At 39.8% G+C, this 22,577-nt stretch overlaps 1 protein-coding gene across 1 annotated transcript; it reads left to right on the top strand.

Moving 5' to 3' along the window:
• The first annotated feature begins 6 nt into the window (after positions 1–6).
• asz1 (ankyrin repeat, SAM and basic leucine zipper domain containing 1) lies at positions 7–21,933 on the top strand. The gene is given in 14 exon segments (XM_020637193.3): positions 7–124; positions 905–1,007; positions 1,763–1,885; positions 5,603–5,714; positions 12,385–12,496; positions 12,610–12,744; positions 12,960–13,078; positions 14,438–14,510; positions 14,984–15,040; positions 15,718–15,830; positions 17,822–17,927; positions 18,538–18,651; positions 21,472–21,599; positions 21,601–21,933. Coding segments are annotated over 14 exon segments (1,446 nt in total). The 5' UTR covers positions 7–16; the 3' UTR covers positions 21,644–21,933.
• Positions 21,934–22,577: the final 644 nt, after the last annotated feature.

The raw sequence follows: 22,577 nt of genomic DNA, 5'->3' as shown, positions 1-22,577 counted from the left end.
CCGGCTACACCGAACTATGGGAAGCTTCGTTGACAACGCTTTTCCGGCAGGCGACGAAAGCGACGCCAGCAATGATGAGTGGGACATCGGGTCCGGGTCGGATAAAAAATCATTTCGCAATAAGGTCACTGTGAAAAACTGTCCTTCATCTTAATGAATGTTTTCAGGGCAGGATGAGCCGCCAGCTAAACGGACTTGAAGCTAGCTAGCGTAAGGGTAAACGTTAACAAGCTACCACTCCGCTTATTTAAGCAAATATAAACAGGAATAAAATAGCCCGGCGACTTTCACTACCGAGCTAGGAGAATTTAAGCCTCAGAGTTTAATTTATAATGATATAAAATTGGACTTAAATTGTAAGACGGGTGAACATATGCCGCGCTTTCTCGCCCTCATGAGCTTCAGTTGCTGTGGCAACAGTAGCAGAATATATCTGTTATTTTAGACAAATTCATCACTTTTTACATGTTTTTTTGTTGCTCTACTGCGTGCTTAGTTAATGTCTTAACGTGGTAATGACAATACAAATTGTATATAATAAATATATAAATTGAAATGTTAGCCACAGAGGGTTTCTGTGTGCATCTCAAAGTGGAGGTATATGAATTTAACTAGTGTCTAACTGAGTCCAAATGTCATTTTACATTAAAAAAAATCAAGTTAAAAAACAACTCCAAAATCTGTTTAATTATGCTGTGTACCCCAGAAAGGGTAACTGGGCCATGTGCTAATGCTAATGGTGATCCTAATAATTGATAAACAATAAGCCATTGTAAGGAAGAACTTTAAAATATTCAATCCATAGAAAACATTGTGGCTATGTTTCCTTTTCATTGATTGCGATTTAAAGAATACCACTGTGGATTTTCAGTGAATTCAATCCAATCCTTCCCCCTTTTCATAGGATGTGGATGCTATTGTACCAGAAGCAGAAGATAATGTGTCAGTGTTTAAAAGAGCCATCAGCAGGGGAGACATAGCCACTGTTGAACAGCTGTTGGACAATGGCAAGTATTCTCTTCATCTATTAGTTTTCTATAAAAGCGTTTAATTTCTTGGCTGTGTGGGATTTAACTTCTGTTTTTATTGCTTGGTATTACAAATTCAAAGTCGGGTCAGGCTTGGTAGCAATTCAGTGATAAGAGCGATGTTGCAAGGACCATTTGTAGAGACTGATATGTTTACAAGTGCTATGTAAAACATTTAAAAAGATTTTCACCCATAAGTCTTCCTTTTCTCTTGTTATAAACTACACACGAGTATCCAGCTACTATAACACTTATTTGACAGCACTGCTGTTAATAGGCTATTTTGTAACTATTTCAGGTCCTCTATTGATCCTTATGGTCAGTTCTTAATTGGCTTTCAAGACACACAACAAGCAGACTTGTGGCTCAAGATGAAATGTTCGATCGATAATGGATTGAAGATCAAGCATCAAACAGGCTTTTTTTTTCCTGCACACAACAAAGCTTGCTGATTGGTAATATGTCAATATAGAAAGACTACAAATGTACTACAAACAGAAACCAGAACACTTCTCATGCTAAAAATCCAGACCTCGGTATACAGATACTACTTTTTGATGTAGAATCTGTAAATACAAATGAGTATATAAGCCACTGTGACTGAACTAATAAGGGGGCAATTTTAAGAAATGTAGTGGGATAGGAACAAAAAAGAATGCTGAAGGAAATCCTGATCAGATTAGCCTTCTGTGTTATTATTTCATTGCTTAATTTGATTGCCTCGGTGTGGACAGGCATGGATGTGGAGACCAGACTTGGCCTTGAATGGACTCCTCTGATGTGTGCTGTCACTGTGGCTAATTTTGACCTGGCCAAACTGCTACTGGACAGAGGGGCCAGTGCAAACTTCAGCAAAGGTCAGAAGAATATTTCTCATGTATCTATGTATGTTGGTTGGTAACACATCATTTTCACTAAACCTGTACAGGCACAAAATGTAAAAGGGAATATTATACCAATGGAAATCCTTCAAACTTCGAACTTCAAATGTTGAGAGTTTGAATCTCTGCTATTGACTAATCTAAAAAAGTATTCAAATTTTAGCAGTCAGGGTACTTCTGATGATATTTAATACTTTAGTAATACTATATTTTTTAGGGATGCTTATCTTGGGACAATACAGCAAATCTGTAAAGCAGTCTAATATGCAGGGTGTAAAACTCATCTCCACACCGTCACCTGACAGGATTAAGTACCTTATGCCACCTTGAAGTAGAGGTGGGCGATATGGGAAAAATATCATATCACAATTATTTTTTTGCCAAAATCACGATCACGATTTTATCATGATTTTCTTCATACTGATCTTAAGACAAATTTGTAAGTTACTGACCAGTTCAACCAAACTTATTTCCCTGTATAATGTTTTTAAATGCACAAAAACTGTGTTGACAAGTTTAATCTATTTGAAAAACATCTTTGTAGGAGGTCTGGAGGTCCCACCCAGAACATCTTTAGCAACAGAAATGTTTTTCCCTTAATTTGATCAGTATTTATGCACAATGTGAAGGTTTTCTGCACCACTTTGAAATTATGATTTAGTTATGTGTCCTCTTTTTTTTGTTCATCAGGAACATTTTCACGCAGTGATGCATTCATTTAAAAACATGTAGACTTCAAGTCCTTGTGTTTCTGTTCTATTTAGCCCTGCAGAGTTCCTACAGCTGTAGCTTCATATGGGCTCTGCAGCATTTGTTCATAGGCATTGTTTTTATGACATCATTGGACTAATTTTAGTTTTGTTTATATACAGTATAATCAAACATATTACAGAATGTGTTCATTCTGTGACACATGATCAAAGTAAGTTTTACTGACAGAAGAGTTTTATTCAAGAGGGGGCGGGACATCGTTCATTGACAGACAGACAGTCACCATGGTTACTCACTTTCACCTGGCTGCTGCACACAACATGTAACGTCATTTAGTGTAATCCCTATAAATTCGGTTATCACAACAGGTGAGCTTGAAACTGAGAGAGAGCAGAAAAGACCGACAGCAACATTTGAAACACCGGGGTTATATCTCCCATCACTGACTGTCTGTCTGAGCTCTGCTCTGTCTGTGTCTCAGCAGACTGTTAACGTCTCTCCGGCTCGTTAAACGGTGTCTTGTGTTGCTATCTGAGATGTAAACTTAACTGTGCAAACTATGCAGATAAGTTAACTGTTGCTCATGCCGTGTCAGTTTGGAAAAATATCAAAACAGTTGCATATAACCGGGATGGAGTTGTTTTTGCAGACTTTACTTTTAAGTTTGGCAGATCAACATAAAAATCCTTCACGATCTAAGATCGTTATATTGCCCACCACTACCTTGAAGTTAAACGGTAAATGGACTGCAGTAATAAAGGTAATAAATAATAATTTCTGACCTGAGAGAGTAAGACCATACACTTAACTATACTTCTTTTGCACTTATCTGCTGCCCTTTATTCCATTGCTACATAGATCATTGGGATGTTCTAAGGTGAGTGTATGGTTGGTTTTAAACCAAATCTGAACCTTCTACATAGCTATAGCAGCAGAGCAAGTGCTCCTCTTCTGTTTACGTCCTTGACACATAAAATGACACTGACTGAGGAGATTTGCATTCTCTGCTGCTCAACATTTCAAAACGTACAAATAAAGACAGAACTGGGGAGACAGTTGCTTCAGTGTCACTTTAACACTGTTGTCAGATTTGTGTCTGATTAACACTGTTTCATATTCTGATAAAAATGGTTTGGGATTGTGCATTACTAAACTATTTTATTCAATGTCTTTTCACTTTTAGGGGATTTATATTTTTCTTGACATAATTTTGATTTAAAAATGTCTTCCTCCTCTATGCTTATTTTACCCAGACTGACCTTGATCCAACAGATGCCTTTAATTTCTCTTGGTTTGAGATGAGTGGCGTAGTGTGCATGAACTAAAAACATCTCAAAGGATCAGCAGTGTGTTTCTGCAAGAGTTCCTCTTTGGCGTCATCACCATTAAGTAATGTCAGATGAAGCATATTGGTGAACAGGCCAGATGGGTCCCGTGGTCTTTGGCTGTAGAAGGTGAGGAAATTGAAAAAAGGTGCCACAGGAAAGGAAAACTCGACACCAACGCAACAGGGACCGCCAGCAGGATTAGGTATGGCTGTTTGACATCCAAGCCTGGAATGATGTTGCCTAATCAAACTATCTTGATCTTTTTTTTTTTCTTCTGGGAGGTAAAGTTAATGGGAACACAGAGAGATCGGAGATTAGGAGACTGACGAACCAATTCATTAAAGAATGAAAATAAACACTTTCCCCTTCGGTTGTGGAGGAAAGAACCAGAAAGAAAGTTTTTAAAACATACTTTAGTATAACTCTATTTTTGATTGTTTAAGTCCTGTAGAAAATATTTAGAGGGACTTCTGTTATGTTGGATAATTATGAAGGTGTTATGTTCCTGAAAATTCTTGACAATTTTGGATGCGTAAGACATTACCTCAAAATATGTAGGGGGAAGCCTAAGTTTAGAAATACAGGGATTCCTGTTTATTTGTCCTGGAGTACCATTAAAAATCCCTCTGTAGCCCTTAGACATCCTCTGGCCCGTGCTGTTATTATCTGATGTGAATTAATTCTCAGTCAAGAATGTGGAGTTAAACTGTGTGTGTGTGACTGATTTCACATGGTCCTCGCGTCTGATGCTTGAGGCAGGTGAAGGAAACAATTATACTGAAGGATGACGTGTGGTCACGTCCTGGTGGCGTTTGTCAAAGCAACCGGGCTGAGCAGAGAAATGCACGAGTGATTGATATTGATCAACACGCTGCTATCATACCCTCTCACCAATTCTCAGGCCTCAGATTTATTTACTCCAGGGCTCTCAGGAGGTAAACCAGCAGTCTGGTTTACACCCACACACAGAATATAAACACACAGAGATATAGAGCCAAACATACACCACCACTGAGACACAGAAACCCACATACAGATGTAAAGGAAAGGGAATGCATGCTCACATGCACTCAGATGTATACAGTGATACACACAGGTTGGGCTCAGAACAGGACCTGAGTGCATTTCCATGAGTCCTAAACTGGTTTTATCAGGATGAGGTAGGGCTTCCTCTGAAGTCTCTCGATGCCATAAAGGTTGCGAAACTTCCTGATAGCAGATAATGGGCCAGCCAATCTACATCACAGGGTTTATCACCAGGATTTTTGTATTTCCTCATTACAGCTTAATGTATTACCTCACTGTGAGAAGACAAAAAGTGATATGTTTTTGCAAGAAATAACTACAGTAACTAATATACTTTTTTGTACACAATTATACACTGAAGAATGGACTCATGTTTTACAGGTGGATCACACATCCATCAAGACAAAAAGTGAAGACTAATAGTAGCTTGACAGTTTTATCAGTTGGTTCGAAAAGGTTTTTTAGATTTTGCATGCATCACAAAAAGACCCAAATACTAAAAAGTGTGTTGCAAAAGTTTTAACAACCATAATTTCAAGTGAGCTGCCATGTTGATGTTTTAAGAAAATAGAGATTTAATAGAGTTTAAAATTGCACTTGTAAACTGTTTCATCGTTCTTGTCCACAGATCATTGGACGGTGCTCATGGCCAGCTGCACAGCGTCTGCCAGTGAAGACAAACTTGCTCGCTGTGTGGAGCTTCTGCTATCCAGAAATGCTGATCCCAACCTGGTCAACAGGTGAGGGGGGGGGGGGGGGTGATGGGAGGGTAAAGATGTGTTTCAGGTCAAAATGTTTATAAGATTTTGCAGCACATTACGCACTGTGACACCCCTATTGATGCAGGCCAATTAAAAACACTCCAGACGTGACTTGAACAGGGGAGAAAAAAAACGTGGTGGAGGATCACATTTCCTTTGATGGTTCTCGTTATGTTTGGCTGCCATGTGGTAGCATTATGCACCACAGCGCTCCATACAGTGTGTGTATATTTGTGTGTTTTGTTTGGAATGTCCTGTTATGGCATGTGCACGTACGGACGGGTATCAGACAGACAGACAAACAAACACACTGTGTAAGGGGGCAGGAGGATTGTAGGAGCTTGTAGTCACTTCTAGGTCAAAAGTAGCCTCGATTAAAGAACCAATCTTATTTTGTTCAAATTAAAAATCTTAAAATGAAATGGTTGCAGCAGCTTTCAGATATTACATTTCAACACATAGTAACGACCTCTCATACACTGAATAAAAGAATAACCTGGATGATTTCATGTTATTTAAAGCCAATGTGCTGTCAGTCACCCATGAGTCAGAGAAATTTTAGTAAGAGTTTCACTAAATGAAAAATAGTTACCTGCTCCATCATGCAAAATTTTTAACATTGGTTAAAATTTTTGTATGTGTCCCTGACAATTATAAGACAAGTGTCATAAAGAATACCTTTATTCAGCTCATAATGCGAAAACTAAATTTTAAACATCTACTTTGATTCCACTGGAACTTTAACAATATTAGTTATACTAACAGCAACACTTTCGAGCTAAACCAAATGTAAGCTTTATACCACTTACATCTATAAGTTCAAACATAATCACACTAGACAAAAACAGAGTTACTAAAACCAGAGACTAACTAATTTTAAAGTTTATTGAATGCAAATTGAATTTCATACTAGTCTGTGAGTCTGAAGTTTAGAAGATTTAGCACAATTTATGAAACATGGCGAAACGGGATCATAGTCTGTTGGTAACGATGTCAAATTGGTTTGCCGAGTTAGCATGTTGGGAGTGTTGAGTCAACAATAGCAGTTCTACCAATTCGGTCCTCCTACATTCCTGTGCTGAATGTGGTTAAGAATTGTTCAGGTCGATATACCAGTTAAACTGACACGGCCAACATGTTATTTTATCTTCATTTCCTGAATCGAAATACTATCGAACTGATCCGTGCTGAGATGCCATCCGTCCACTGTTCCAGGTAACCAGGTAGAAGGGTATTTTGGCTGAATGGTAGTAGCCATTAAGCAAAGTTACTGTCCCCACTAGACTAGTGGGAAGCATCTGCTTATACACAACATTTGACAGGCGCCGTGGGCCTGAATTGATAAAAATATGAATGTGTTTAACTGACTAGTAGTTCTGGTGCAGACTAGTAAGGGTGACAACGTTTCGAGTGTTTGATCACGCACATCCCTACCACAGATGGGCCAATATTGGAAATACCATTCAGAATGTCAATCTCATAGAATAGTTTTTGGACGGGCGCGCTGGTGGTGCAATGGTTAGGGCGCGCGTCCCATGTATTGAGACTCTCGTCTCGAGCGGTAGGCCCGGGTTCGCTTCCACCCGTGGCCCCTTCCCGCATGTCATTCCCCGCTCTCTCTCCCCGGTTTCCGACTCTATCCACTGTCCTCTCTCTGCATTAAAGACACAAAAAGCCCAAAATAAATCTTTAAAAAAAAGAATAGTTTTTGGAGTAGACTAAACAAAGATAAAATAAAGTCTCAGTTTGTAACAATGGAAGGAATTTGTGTTCTTTGAAATTAAAAGAGTGATGATACAGAAACACAAAGCAGCTATGTTGACAGGTAATTTGACAGGTGACATTTTTTGAATTTTGTTTCGCTACATAAATTGGAGTCTTTGACGGGAAAGTTTGGGATTTATCAGCCAGTGGAAATAAAATGTGGTTTCCTGTCCTGGTAAGGAATTGGAAAAATTCCATCTCATGGAAAAAATGATGGAAGGACATTCTTGAAGCCATTTTAGTGTTAACATCTGTGGATTTTTGTTGTGTTAAAGAGGGGATTCGGCCCCCAGTGGCTTTCTTGTTTAGCTATCGCTAATCCCCTGCCACTCTATCACTGCCACTATGCCATTGCAGGCACGGCACAGACCCTCTGATGAAACCAGTGCTGACGCTGTTACGTTAGGTAATTGATTGTTTCCTACCCAGACAAAATATTTGAAGCAAGGTAACAAGGTACAGCAGGAAGTTAATGAGAGGAGGTTGTAAAGAGGAGGGGCAAAAGCCCTTAAAATCCAGAGCAAGAGAAGAGGTTCATGTGGGTGCATGCCATAAACCTCCTCCTCATCACCTCTTACGTCTGAGTATCAAACCAATGATTAACACCAGCTGCTTGTCCTTCCATCAGAGTGTAAACAACAATTGTCTGTCATCTCTCAAAGTCCTCTAAAAGAAAAACATCATGTGGGGTCCATTGCCTCCATGTGTCCATTTTTTCCCCTTCACTGTGCTGATCTGGATTGAAGTCGCGTTGAGGCTGAAACATGCTTCTCAAGGCTGCACTTAGGTCGTATTTAAAACTACAGAATTGGGGTACAAACTCCAATGACTTAAAAGTGACAGCACTGCACTCCTCCAGGTGTCTCTGAAATGTTAGGTTTTCACGACACCCTTCTCCGCCTTAGCTTTAGAGAGAGAATTATGCCAGTGTAGACTTCCATAACATTTTGCTATGAAGTGTCAGCAAAACCCACTTTTAATATACATTGGTAGAGTTGATAGAACAGCTATGTCTTTTCTATTTTAAGCTGTTTCGATGTAGTCCTAAAGCAGCTGTTGGAATCTGACTCAATATGGGGCAGCAGTAGCTCAGTCTGTAGGGACTTGGTAAGGAACTGAAGTGCTCTCCAGTTCAAGTCCAAGTCCTGTTCTGGACCAAAGTATGGAAGTTGGTATTGTTGCTGAAGAGGTGCCAAGTATTCCAGAGGTTCCCTTGAGCAATGCTTAGAAGCTGAGCGCTCCCTGTGTGTAGCCCCGTTACTTGGACATCTCTCCATTAATGCATATCCACAGATCCTGTTTGTGCATGTTTTTATTTCGGGCTTATGTGTGTGAGTAGCATGTCTCAATAACAGAGTGTATACTTGAATTTCCTCCTCGGTGATTAATAAAGTATATAAAATGGAATTTTTTTTTTTTTTAAATGTATCCATTTATGGGGCTATAGTACTCATTGCAGTTGGCCATGGGTTCGATTTTGACCTCCGCCATATGCTGCATGTCATCCCCAACTTTCTCCTCCTATCATTTCCCGTAACTCTTCAGCTTTTCTATCTTATAAAGGTATAAAGGCCCAAAAAACTACTTTAAAAAACGTCATCAACATTTTACAATAATAGTTTACAAGAGAAGAACCGTACACAGGAGTGACAGCAGTGAAGCTTGCTGTCTTTGAACTACAGTCTGACACACATGCTGTAGCAGTAATTAATAAATCTATCTCACAAGAATCACTGATGAAACACCAGAAAATCAGGAAAACAATGAGAAATTATGAATTATGTGTCACTGTCATTTATTTTTAAGATAGTATTTTAACTGGCATGAGCAGACAGTGAAATAATGTGATTATAGTGTTTAGATATAAGTCTTTCAATCTTGTGTCTAGTTATGTGAAAACCTGATAAAGACTTGGTTTGTTTAGAAGAACAAAAGAATAGAAGCAGATCAACAGACTCGAGGCCTATTTAATAGTTCTGCTTACAGCGTTTGAGAGCATCCATGTGCAAGATAAAGACTGTGCTGAGTGTAAGATATTATCTTTTAGAAGCCCACATTTTAATATAATCATTGTGATTTATTTTTCTCAAATAATTTTGAGGAAATCGCTTTCAGCTGTTTTCTGCTTGTTGTGCTTTTGTGAGTCACGTTTCTCCAGAAGTTATTCTTGCTATCATGACACCTGGAACAATGTTTACACTGAGTTGTTTGCATATCGATCAACTGTCAGTGGAGAACCTCGCCAAATCTCATTGTCTGAAGGACACGCACACGCACACACACACACACGCAGACTGAAACAGTATGTGAGTCACCTTGTCTCACAGCAAAAGGGCCCTTGGGAAAATACAGTGGAACAGGACATCAGGCTGAAATTAATGATACTACCTATCCAGTGCTCTCAGGGGAAAGGGGAATTGATTTACAGGTGAATGCAGGAATGTGAGTAAATAAATTGTCACACTGCACGTCAGAGGCATTGGTTTGTTTGAGTTCACATTAACATTAACTTTTATTTCTGGAACTTTGAGCTTGAGTTTTGCTTTAACTGTATTCAAAACCCATTGACGTACCTCACAGATTCACGCCTATTTGACAAACATCACCCTCAAAATGACAAACGAAAACCTACAATACATGCAAACTGTATCATGAAATGTTGTTGTGGTTTGACAAATACCCTGATAGAAGACATTATCACTCTCCGACCCAAAAATACCATAATAAAAACTTGAAAGGCGAATCTCTATATACCTTAATATATCTTTTTCCTACCTGATCATTCATTTGTTTCTAAGCTGCATCATTCTGCACAGAGCAGTGAAGGAGAAACACAATGGGAGAACTGAACAAATATTCTTAAAAAATTGTCCAAAAGTTTTTGTGAAGGAAACAGATTAGAAATGGTGACCCCAGACAATGTGGCATAGGGTAGCGCAACTCGAGTCTGTTGGCTGCTCTGACGCTGTCTTTTGCAGTGATGACTATTAACTAAAGTTGGCTAAACCCCTCTTGAACCAGACTGGGGCTAGAACCTGTAGTAATGAAGGGTCAACATCAAGGCAGGCTGGAAACTCCACAGAGACTCAAGATGGCCTTCCTGTGTTCATCTTTCATGAGGTTTTTAACTGGGAGTCTTCTGCTCCCCAAAACAAAGTATTGGATAAAGCATTAAATAAAGTTTATTTGATATGTTCAAAATCTGACACTCGTTGGCAAAGAGCTACCTGCTGCACTGTCCCAAACCTTCAGCAGCTTAGTACAGAGCTGAAAATGACAGGAGGGAGAAATGTTTTCCTGAAGATCCGCCGCCAGCACCGAGGGGCCACGCGGCCTCGGGTGCGGGGATCTCAAACCGGTAATGATCCTTCCGCAGGTTCACCTACTAAGAAGGAAGACACTGATGTTATGTTAATGGGTTACATTTAAGTCTGTGTTGCCAAAGAACATCTGGCAAAGGGACTGCCCATGAAAATTAGCCTTTCGGCCAATTTGGGTACGTTTACATCCGCCTGAATGTTAATTAATTTACACTGTCCCTTTTCAAATAAATAAATAATAAATAACTTGGAAATGTTGTGTCAGGCTGCAAGCCAATGCTTGTAGACTGCTGAATGATAGATTTGCAGGTGAAACATGAGACTTATATAGACTGATATAGAACTTTTGGGTGGCACTGAAAGGTACAGTAGTACCCAGATATCATGACAGAATTTAGAGTTGGGTTCATCCCTAATCAATTATTTTAACAGGCTGTTTTGGAAACTGCCTGGATTTTGGAACCTTATGTTCTATTGAAATACATTTTTTACATACAAGTTTTGAATACTTGAAATATTTGAAGAATTTGTCTTAATAGATCAAAATGTACATTTAGATTAAATTCTTATCTTGATCTAAAGGCAACTGGACTTGGTTTAAGATCTTGCTTCGATGTCAGATTTAGATTAAATGCTGGATTTAACTTTCTAATTATTACAAAATACTGATGTAACTAAAGCTTTTACTTGATCAAAAGGTATTTTCCTGGATAAGTTTCATTTTTGAACTCCTTGTGTTGAAATACTAAAGAACAGTAAATGACATTGTGAGTGATAACGATGCTGTGTTTAGTTGTCCTACCACTTCAATTCCACATGAATTATGGTCTGTCTTGTTTAATGCCTTCTCTTCCTCCCCTGGACTTTCCTCCCCTGTTTTGATAGATTTACTTTTCTCACTCTCTGTATTTGAGTTCAAGTTGATAAGCTTCAGAAGTACTGTATCAGAGGTTATTTATATACAGGGCTTGTTCAAATAGACGTAAACACACAAAGGCAACAGGGGAACAAGGATTACTCAGAAAGGTCAAAGTTGTTCAAACCAGGTCTTCCATCTAAACAGGACACAAACCAGGTCTTCCATCAAAACAGGACACAAAGGACACATTCAACATGTGTGTGTCTGTTGGTTTTGCTCTGAGATTTACTCTCCAATTACCTGAAAGGTACTCAATGGAATGCAGCATATCAAGCACACATACGGTATTAGAGACTTAGGCTTAGTTCAATTTATGCTGTAATCCTTTGTATTGAGACCTATCACAGTCTAGACTAGAAGTGTCAATGTAAATAGCTATCTTTAGTTTGGTATCCTCTGCCCCCTGGTGGTTTCTCAGTATTCTTGTCCTCAATCCTGTTAAAATGATGTCCCCATCATGTTTACCTTCATCTACTCCCATTATCCTCATTTCACCATTCATTTCTCTGTTATACATTCTTCAAAGGTTTTGGCCTCTGTCTAATGTGCTCCTCCTTTCTTTGTTTTAAAATCATTTCCTTCTGTTTTCTTGTCTCTGATTTTATCCCTTCTCTACTCTTGTCATTTTTCTTTTTACCTTTTTTAGGTCTCAAATGACCTGTTTGATGTTGGCAGCCAGGGACGGCTACAGCAAGATCATCAACCTGCTGGTCTCCCATGGTGCAAAAATAAATTTCCAGGATCACAACGGATACACGGTGTGTCATAAATGCTTTAGCTTAAAAAGAAAAGTTCAACACAAAAAATTACCTAAAATTTTTATTTAGGTAACCTTCAAACATCTGACTTCTGATTGATACTGTCCTGTCAGGCTTTATCATTCGGAGTGCAGTATGGCAGAGAGGAGGCAGTGCTAAAGCTCCTCCAGCTGGGAGCTGACAAAACATTAAGAACCAAAGCTGGCAAGAGTCCTGCGGACCTGGCAGGGATCTTCAAACACACACAGGTACCTGAAGTTTTTTAGACAGCACATGTGCAAGTTTTCATCACTTTTCTTTTTTCAGTAAAAAGGAAAATCAGTGACTTTTCTGTAAAGTAGCTTTTCGTATTACACAAGTATTGATTGATGCATGATGCTTCTCTTATCTGACATTAACATGGCCTTTGAGAAGAAGATGCTTTAATCACATAGTATCCTCACACTATTGTCTGCTAACCCAGATAGGCAGGATTCTTGCCTCTGCATCCCACATCTCTACTGTCCAGGCCTTCAGCTCCATGGAGGAGACGCTCTCCAAGTTCTTCAAGACGAACTCTGAACCTCCACCGTCCAAGGAAAGGTGAGACAAACAGTCACTTAGACTCAATGTCTTCAGGCTGGACAAAGAGGGTTTTATCATGATCATTACTATCCCACACTACTACTTCTACTACATATGTTCCTCTTTTCTGTACAATTAAAGAACTGTACTTCTAGCAGAAGCAGCAAAAACACACGAGTGTGGTTCAAATACACACACGATAAATGAGAACAGGGTGTTAAAATAGAATCAAAATGAGCTCCTCTAGTTGTCATACAGCTGGGCTGCCCTTCCTCTCTATTTCCATCAAAGGTAGTTTTGGAGTGATGACACTGAGACGAGGCTTTTTGAAGGCTTCCAGATTGAACTTGCATTAAGTAAAGGTACAGGAATAGTATTTTTTTTTTTACTTTCTTAACAAGAACTTCTGTGTATATATGTAAAAACTATTTTTCTGAAACTTGGATGTGGATGTGGAGTGAAGATGAAATTAAATACATAAAAATCAGCTGAACACCTAACTTATCTTCTCTTGACATAGCACCATCCCACCAGGCAGTGCAGCCCCTTGTGCTTGTTGCCCCCTGTTGGATTTTCTTTGCACCAGTGCCTGTGCAGCAGGTGTTGTTTGAGCATTGCTCGACCAGACATAAACAATAATAAACTTTTCCTGTGAGTATTTTGTCTTGTCAGGCACGGCTTGACAATTATCGTCAGCCAAAAACATTGTTCTCGAGCATGTCTGGTACAGGGAATGAACAGCCTGTAAACATTTTAGCTGTTGTTCTCTCATATCTGAAACAACAACACTTCAGCCTAACTAAAGTACTACATATATTTCATTCTTAAAACTTGTCATGTCAAGAGTCAGACTGAGGCTGGTTGAAGGCTGTCGTTACTTGAAATATTGAAACATTAGTGGGCTTTAAAAGGCAAGACAATATATGTGTCCGTAGCTTGCTAGAGAAACTCCACCACACTCCACTCATCTAGTAAACAGCTCAGCGTAGCAGCAAGTGACTTGATAATCGTGCGACACAACAAATGAATAATTATTGATGCCAACACTTATAATAGTTGATTTTTATCGATTTTACCGAGCCCATCTTGTGCTGCATTCCTTTAGCCCATTTTGCAGCTGCAGGCCGACGCAATCTATGGAGCAACACATTGTTGTATTTACATTTAAGATGTTTTTGAAAATGTTTTATTTTTATTTTTTTAATTGAGGGAGCTATTTTTGAATACCACAATAACCATTTAAAGAATGACTTCTCTTTCAGTGTGCTACTCTACTCTGAACACATTTGAATTCTTGGGAAGTATGTATTCATACAGTGACATATTTCAATAGTTTTAAGTTCCCAAGAGTCAAGGTGAACTCTGTGCCCTCTTCAGTGTTACCAAGCTTGATGAACTTGAGCTCCTCCTGCATGGCCTCGATCTTGACTACCTCATTGACATCATGGCTGTAAGTACCGATTGCTGCAGAGTTGTTTTTATCTCACTGATGTCAAGATGGTTAGCAGAGATAACATTCAGTTACACTCAGTACAGTACAGCACTAGATCTATGGGTGAAATACTGTTATCCTTAATGTGTCGGGTACAGCTGCATTATTCACAGAATGACCTTTTATATGCTTTAGAACATGTCATGAGAGGAGTAGTTTACATATTTTTCTTGGAGCTTCATAATGGACGTAGTGTGCTGGATTAGCTTGGCCCAAATTAAACCGAGGGTCAGCTCAAGTTTTTGGCCCTATCTGATTAATGAAAACTGGGTTTGATGAGTGCAGATAGATTGTTGTCATTACATGGCAAAGCCTCATGCAGGTACATCTGTTTCAGGGGATGGGGTCAGGAGCAGCTGCAGCTGCAGAAGTTTTGATTCGGTGGATGCAGCGTGATCATTTCAAATTTTGTGTTTTTCACACATGCACAGGAAAATGACATCACCTGGAGCTACCTGTTGACCATGGATAAGGAGGACCTGGAGAAGGTAGTGGATTAGTGTAACATCTGTGTGTCTGTCAGCTCTTTAGCACACCACCATCCTTTAGGGTGACCCAGAAAGAGACAGCAGGGTAGCTACTGATGTACCACCTAGAGTAGAAATAAGGTATAACAGACAGTCAGACCTAATTATAAAAAGTATTTTAACTTTTTTTTTTAAATCATCACCATGATGTTGTCATTTTGGTATCCTTTCAAACTGTAAATTCTACTTAAATCGTAGCAAAGCTTTTCATTTTGGGTCCATATTACTGTGATGTTACCTACTTGACACCGTGAAACTGCCACTGACCTCAGATAGATGAACGGACGTTCCACAGCTGAAACAGATTGTTGGTAATTGATGTCCAGATGAGAAATTTGCCATAGATCATCTCTTACAAGTAATCAAACTGGGCAATGGTAAGCCTTAACTGAAGGCACAAGGGGATAAAGATTATAAATTCTACCTCTGCATACACATTTTTCCATTTGATGTAGTGTCTCAGTTTTAAGAATGCCTTTTGGTTTACTTCAAACTCGATACAGCAGGAGATATCTTTAAAGTATTCCTGGAACAAGCAGCTGAGGAATACAGCATGTGTCACATATCATTATTACACAGTTTTTTTGAAGGGAAATATTAAAACATAGGAGAAAGAAATGATGTTTTTCATACTTAAGATAGGAATCACAGACCCTGCAGACCAGGAGAAGGTGCTAAGTGCTTTGCAGCAGATGCATCTGGACAAAGTGGACCTTGACACAATCAGCCAGCTGGGAGCTGCAGACAGTGGGTAGGGAACACTTTAAAGCATTTTGACTTTCCTATCTGTAGAGCTGTTTAAGAGTACACAAATGATTGAAGATGCTGATGTTTAACCAACGTTTTCTTCAAAAAAATAAAGGTGTTCTGGACCACTTACAATACTTTCCAGTCTGCTTGAAAAGTCTCGTCAGCTCTACAAACATGCATAAAGTGAAAAATAAGGTTTAATATATCCCCAAGAAATTAAACAGTTGTCAGCCGTTCATACAGCACCTTAAAACCCTCCCCCACATCCAGCCTTCCTCCATCTACCCATAATGGTCTGTCTGTCCTCCTACACTGGAAGTCATCCATCAGCCCCATGAGCATCTCACTGTCGTTGCTCCTTATCCTCCTTCCCTCATAAATGCAGCCGAGCCCTGAGCCATGTCCTAACAGTTTTAAGCGGAGCTGTAATGATTTGTAAACTGAGACGCGATACCAGGCTGCAATGAGCAGAAGAGAGCCAGCAGCAGGGGCCACACAGAGCCATTGAACCGCAGCCCATCACTTCATGAATCCTTGCCAGCACTGGGCTCGCTACCTACACCTGCCACCTCACCTGCTGGATGAGCAGTCTGGGATAATGGGCACAAAACAGATGGTGGTAAATGTGATGCAATCCACCACCATTTTATGGTGCTAAGCACTTCTTATACAAAATATTCTTAAGGTGCCTTTTAAAGTGTTCGACCACGAGAAGCACTCACAGCAATGTTTTTTTAAGTGTAACACTGTTTGGTCACGACACACGAAAAGAGAATCCCTCCTGTTTTATCCCAATCCCACAAATATTGCTCTTATCTTGTCAAAACCCTGAAAGAGTGACACCTCTCAACCAACCACTCTGGAGAAGACGGAAGTAATTAAATATCCAGCAACAAACAGATTTGTCTGCTGAATGTTTAACTTGGCATTATCTGCGTTAGCAAGACCCCTCTCCTTCCTCATTCGACCATTGAGCAATGAACTGTCTTGATACTGCAGGAAAGAGGAATGCCTCATTTACTTTCACTGCATAAACAAGAAGTACACATGAATCCTCTTTCAGCAATCCCACATAACATTCGCTCCTTTGCATCTACAATCATCCGCTACAATGTTCCCACTGGGGGCCCATCATCACTCTCTGCTCCCTAGATAAACTAACAGCCCGGAGAAGGGAGGTTAAGGTGCAGCACAGGCTGACTGACAGTGTTTATTTGCCCCTCTGACAGAGTGTGAGGAGGGCTGGGACGGCTGGCTGCCTGGCCCTCTAACTAGGGGGAAATGTACCATTAAGATAAGAGCTATCAATATCCCACAGGACTGGTGGATGGGAAGATAGGGACTGAGAGGTTGATGAATATAGATAACTAATCATTTAATGTGGATGTTTTTGGGGAGGGATGACAGCACGGGTTAGCATGGGGAGGAGGTGGGGAGAAGGCTTGGCCACCTGCTCAGTTCTCTGTGGAGTTTGGTGAGGTTGTCTGCAGGAAAATGCATGCAGAATGTTAGCTCAAAGTGTGCTCCAAACTATCAATCTGTCTGCCTGTCTTTGCTGGGTATCTTCAGTAGGCGTTGCCTTGTTTTTTTTCTTTAGGACATACCCTTAAAGAAGTTAAACCCCTTGACCTCTGCTTTATGCTCTAACAACATTATCTGTATGCATGAATAGGCTATGCATACACTGCATTGATTTTCCTCATGATCACTATTTTGAATTGTTTAGTTTTAAACCCATTGATGCTAAGTCGACAATGATTTCAACATCAAAAACAGCAGATACTACAAGAGAAAAATACAAAAACATGCATAATAATGAGGGCCTTCTTAGTGTTTTGGCAATATCAGTATAAAATTAGCAATATGATCATCAAGTTGCTAGATAAATTGATAAGACATTAACAGTAATATTAGGAACACCAAATGAAGTGACTGATGAACATCTATTTTGTTTGTGCAGTCAGACCTTTTTGATTTGTTCATGTGTTGCAGGAGTGAGGAGCTTCATAACTTCCTGATAAGTGTGAGGCAGCAGTGTTGCTACCTGACTGAGACAATTCAGGACGTTGTCACCCGTTTCCCCCGCCATCCCTCTCAGGTACATGTTGTCATTAAGGGTGTAGTTCTTTAGGGTTACCAGTCAAGGGTTGACGCAATGGCTGACAAACATTCACCCAAAGGAAAATGTTTGTGTCGTGGTGAATTAATTCTAAGAGTGAGTTAACCAGTAAACCTTAAATATCAATAATATGCCTTGCTATGACTCGAAATGTTCTTTGAGTTTCTGTAGTTGAAAGCGGTGGATAGTAATGTGGTATTTGCTTACTAGCATCTTGGCTCAGGTCCCAAAGTAGCTGAGTCTATACTAAAAACTAGAGCCAAACAGTGAGGACCAAATGTTTGCTAGAGAAAATTATCAATAAAAAACATGACTGGTGTGACACAGGACATCCTACGCAAAGCAGCCATCTTTACAAGTCCAGTCTTCTTTCAATGGTGACTGCAACTTCTTCCTAAGAGCCGCTAGAAATGATGGCCCTGTCAAGTGTCCCTATTTACCGGTAATCACTTAACTGGGGCCAGGTCAGACGTTATTCAAACCTCTGTCTGGTAGTGTCTTTGATAACCCCTCTTTCTATCTCACTTGACATCAAGTTACATTTCTGAAGTAGAATTTGGTTTTCTGTCTTTCTGGTTCCTCCACGTAGCTGGTTTTCTCTCTGGATCCACAGAAGGATGCTCAGGCGGTCTGCAGTCAGTTGCTAGTCCAAACTAAAGACCTGCAGAAGGAAGTCACCTGCCTCCGCAATCTGTTATGTCAGGTAAATAAACACACCAGCACACAAATTATGCATTGCTGACCTAATATGTGACACATGTTTTAGTTTCCAGGCTGATACCCGCAATCCTATTTACTTAATAAATAACTACAACTTAAAAAAAAGCTCCAAATCATATCAGAAAATGGGGGGCTGCATTCTGCAGAGACATTTTATGTGGCCTGGGGGAACATGTAGTGCGCAGTGCTTCCCACCTTGGTGGGCTGACCAGGGATGTTCACTGCCCCCCAGATATATTAACGGCCGTCTAGGTAAATTTTCCGCCCATACAATAGGCATTCAATAAGGAAAGGAATTACATGTTTTTTGTTTGATTAGATTCATGCTTGGCTTCTAAAAAAAAAAACACCAAACACAACCCCTCACTGCATCAACTTCTTTTGCCTAAACTATGTTTTTCTGGACCCATGTTTTGTTATGAACCAGCTGTGAGAATGACTTGCATACGGATGCATGATATTCTATAACTGAACACTAACGTCTATTATCAGTGTCGGCAGAAACATCCATTTAAAAGGTTGAAAAGCATGAACACAAAACACACAACTTCTAAGTAAGCTCTAAATAAACATAAAAATACAGCTTGTTAAATAGACATTTTCAGTAATTAGTTATTGCATCTGTCAACATGGATTCTTGTACTTTTAAAATCAGTGATAAACTGAATGATAATCTCATCTTCAGGCAACTCAATCTAAATTCCTGTCTTAAAACTGTTTACTGTTATTTTTAGAGCTTTTCTCTTACCCTTGAGGATTAAAATGAACAGAACATAGTGTGTGTGTGTGTGGGGTGTGTGTGTGTGTTCGTTAGATGTAAGTGTATATGAATCCTGGCGAGCTCCAACAGGTATGTGCGGGAGTGCTTGCATGTGTGCACCTGACTCTGTGTGTGTGGGTGTGTTTGTATTCCAAGAGGAGAGAGTCGTTCCTGACAGGGCAGAATCCTCACAGCCCATAAGTCAGCACCACTGTGACATTGACCTGTCAGCACGCAGACGATGAGGCGGAGGGTTGAGCGAGCTGATGAGAAGCCGAGGGTGGGTTGAGCGAGTTTAAGGGGGGGAAAGGAGGTGTGTTAGCAGCACATGGAGGTGTGCATGTAGGTAGATATTCCTGTAGTATATGTGTTGATAATGTAAGTTTGGATGGAGAGTGTGGGGTACCTCAGTTGTGTCAGACAAGAATCTGATGCTCAATAGAGTCCATTTGGACCTGCTGGCTCCCAGCCTGAGGAGAAACAGTCCAACACAAACCATTATATACAGTATGCACAAAATCTGACATTATCTCTGTGCACTCGTTCCTTTCAAAGAATCACTACATCTGCTGCAGGCTTCCATACACAGTTTAATTGCACACCCAGCCTTTGATAGATTTTGGTTCTGCTGTTTTATGTATTTTATTGCAGTAACCCAAAGAAAAAAACATAAATTAATCAGAAACTGGTGTAAATGAGGATGCGCCTCATCACTGCCATCTAGTGTTGACTTTGGTAAATGTGTGATATCTGGTGAACCAGCAGTTATATATAAAAGCAAATGTGAAAAAAAACATTGTGCTAAGTTTAATCAAACCGACTTTTAACAAACTTATCACAGATTTTGGTGTTCAATGAATCCTTTTTTTTTTTTTTACTGTGAAGATGGATGTAAAAAAAAAACATCCATCTTGTAAAGAGGGACTGTGGGACTGTGAATGTAGAAGAGGCTCCATGGTAAATTATCACCTACTCTGCACACCTGTAAGCTTTATTCTAAGCACTCAAATCTAATCTGTTTCCGGCAGCAGCATGAAGCTCAGATACACACACACTATACAGCATCACCTCGCTCCAAACAGACACACACAGTTAACTTCTAACTGTTGAGTAAAGTTGAACATTTATAGAGATTCTCTTGAGGAGGTGCAGGTGGACTGAAGCATGGCTGCAATGTACTGACACTGTTGTCTGCCTGAGATGTAAATCGGGAACTGTTGCAGACATGTTAACCCATAACATCTAATAGTTCCTCTGTGGAGTATTCCAGAAACAAACAGAAATGATTCATACATTCATTTGTTTTCCGTGTTAGTCTGTTATACTCCTTAAGTTTGTACAGTATTTATTCATAACAAATATTTTATAACAGTTATTGCTTACATCCATGTAAACCAACTAGTTCTTTATTGTTCCCCTGGGGGTCCAAATATAATGATTATATGGATAGAAAGAAGATCCTTAACAGCCATGCATACTGGATTTTTCCTCTTTTCTTTCCAGAGCATTTGATTTATATCCGGCTGTTTTAATGTTAATAACATTTCAGCAAAGTAACTATGTGATATGTGTTTCGCTTCTTTGAGAATTCACTGCTTTAGGACAGAAGCAGGCAATTGTCCAACACTGTGTCCCTCCGTGTGTTCCTCTGTGACTCTCCTCTTGGCTGATGGATCTTAGAGAATCTGGCCCAGGAAGTTTGGGTGACTCAGGCTGTGCGAGTCATGCTGTGGTGGGACAAGACGTTCCCTCATCCTTAAAATGAGCTGGTGTATGTTTGATTCACATCCAGTATTAACTGAGCTGATATTTCTCACCGTGCCGCTGTTAAACTGCTTTGAAACTGTCTGACCAGTACACTTCCATAATCCAGACTGGATTAAGTTTAATGGACTCGTCTGAGACCCATTCACTTCCTGCTGCAGGAGGTGCAGAGTATGTTTGTGTCTGCACTACTGTGTGTGTGTGTGTGTGTGTGTGTGTGTGTGTGTGTGTGTGTGTGTGTGTGTGTGTTTCTCATGTGAATCTCACCTCTCTCTTCAGATGGAGGGGACTGAAGATTGTCATCAGATTCCTCAGGGTGGTTCCCATAGCAACTGGAGGACGCGGTCCCTGACCAGAGTGGCACTGAGCGCACTCGCAGCCTCCTTCCTCCTGTTCCTCTACAAAGCCGTCGGTGAAGGCTAACCTGAAGATGTACAGCAATGTTTGCTAAACAACACGAAGGTTGTGTCAGTCTGTTTGTCAACCATTTTTACGTTTTTCATGACTTCCAGGTGATAACTTGTTTTATAAGTGGAATAATATGTTAAAAGAGACGAGACAGGTTCTCTCTAGTTCTGCTGTTGGAACACTTTCTTTTACTTTGCTCAAACTTGTCTTCAACCTGCAGTTCTGAATTTTATTTGAGTATATTTTAAGGGTTTAATTAAGTTTCTTTTGAGGAACAATTCTGTTCACAGTACAATTAAGAGTGGAATTAAATTTCAAGTTTTCTGTTTCAAATGCTTGTAAACGTATTGAACTTTCTTTCCAAAATGCGAATGTGGACTCTTATTAACCTTGTGTTCCAAATTGAAAAAAAGAGGTTAGATATCAACATCATGACTGCACATTGTATGTAAAGATGAATGTGAGATGTGATTATTTAAGCATCCTGTAAAGAATGGATGAGAGGGGAAAGAGCAAACCTCTAAAAGTCAACAGATAAAAAGAGGGGGCGGGATATCAGCCATCCATCACCTGGAGCTTTGACTCATCATATTGTTTTATCCATATACAAACAGAAATGTAAAAACAACAATACGTCATACTTGGAAATATTTGCTTCAGCTATTTCTGAGGTAATGTGGGGTTTTGTTGTCACAGTAGTGTTGCCAAGCAACAGGCAATCATTACCTGTAGGTGGAGGTATGTATTAATCAAGCCAGATACAACATGTCAATTAGTCAACTTAGGAGATTTCTGTAGGTGCGTTTTTAAACTTTAGAGAGCAAGACAAGTTTTTCAAATCCTCCCAGTCATCATGCTAAACTAAGCTGAATTGCTGACTAGATAGTTTTAAATTCAGGTTCTGCATATGTTAACATTGTAATTGTTCTTGTCTGTTGTGCCCGCCACGGTCTAGGAGTCAGATGAGGCCATTTACG

The sequence above is a fragment of the Labrus bergylta genome, chromosome 7 (assembly GCF_963930695.1).
Source record: "Labrus bergylta chromosome 7, fLabBer1.1, whole genome shotgun sequence".
NCBI lineage: Eukaryota > Metazoa > Chordata > Actinopteri > Labriformes > Labridae > Labrus > Labrus bergylta.
Note: the sequence above shows the minus strand (reverse complement) of the source record. Positions and strands in the feature narration are given on the sequence as shown.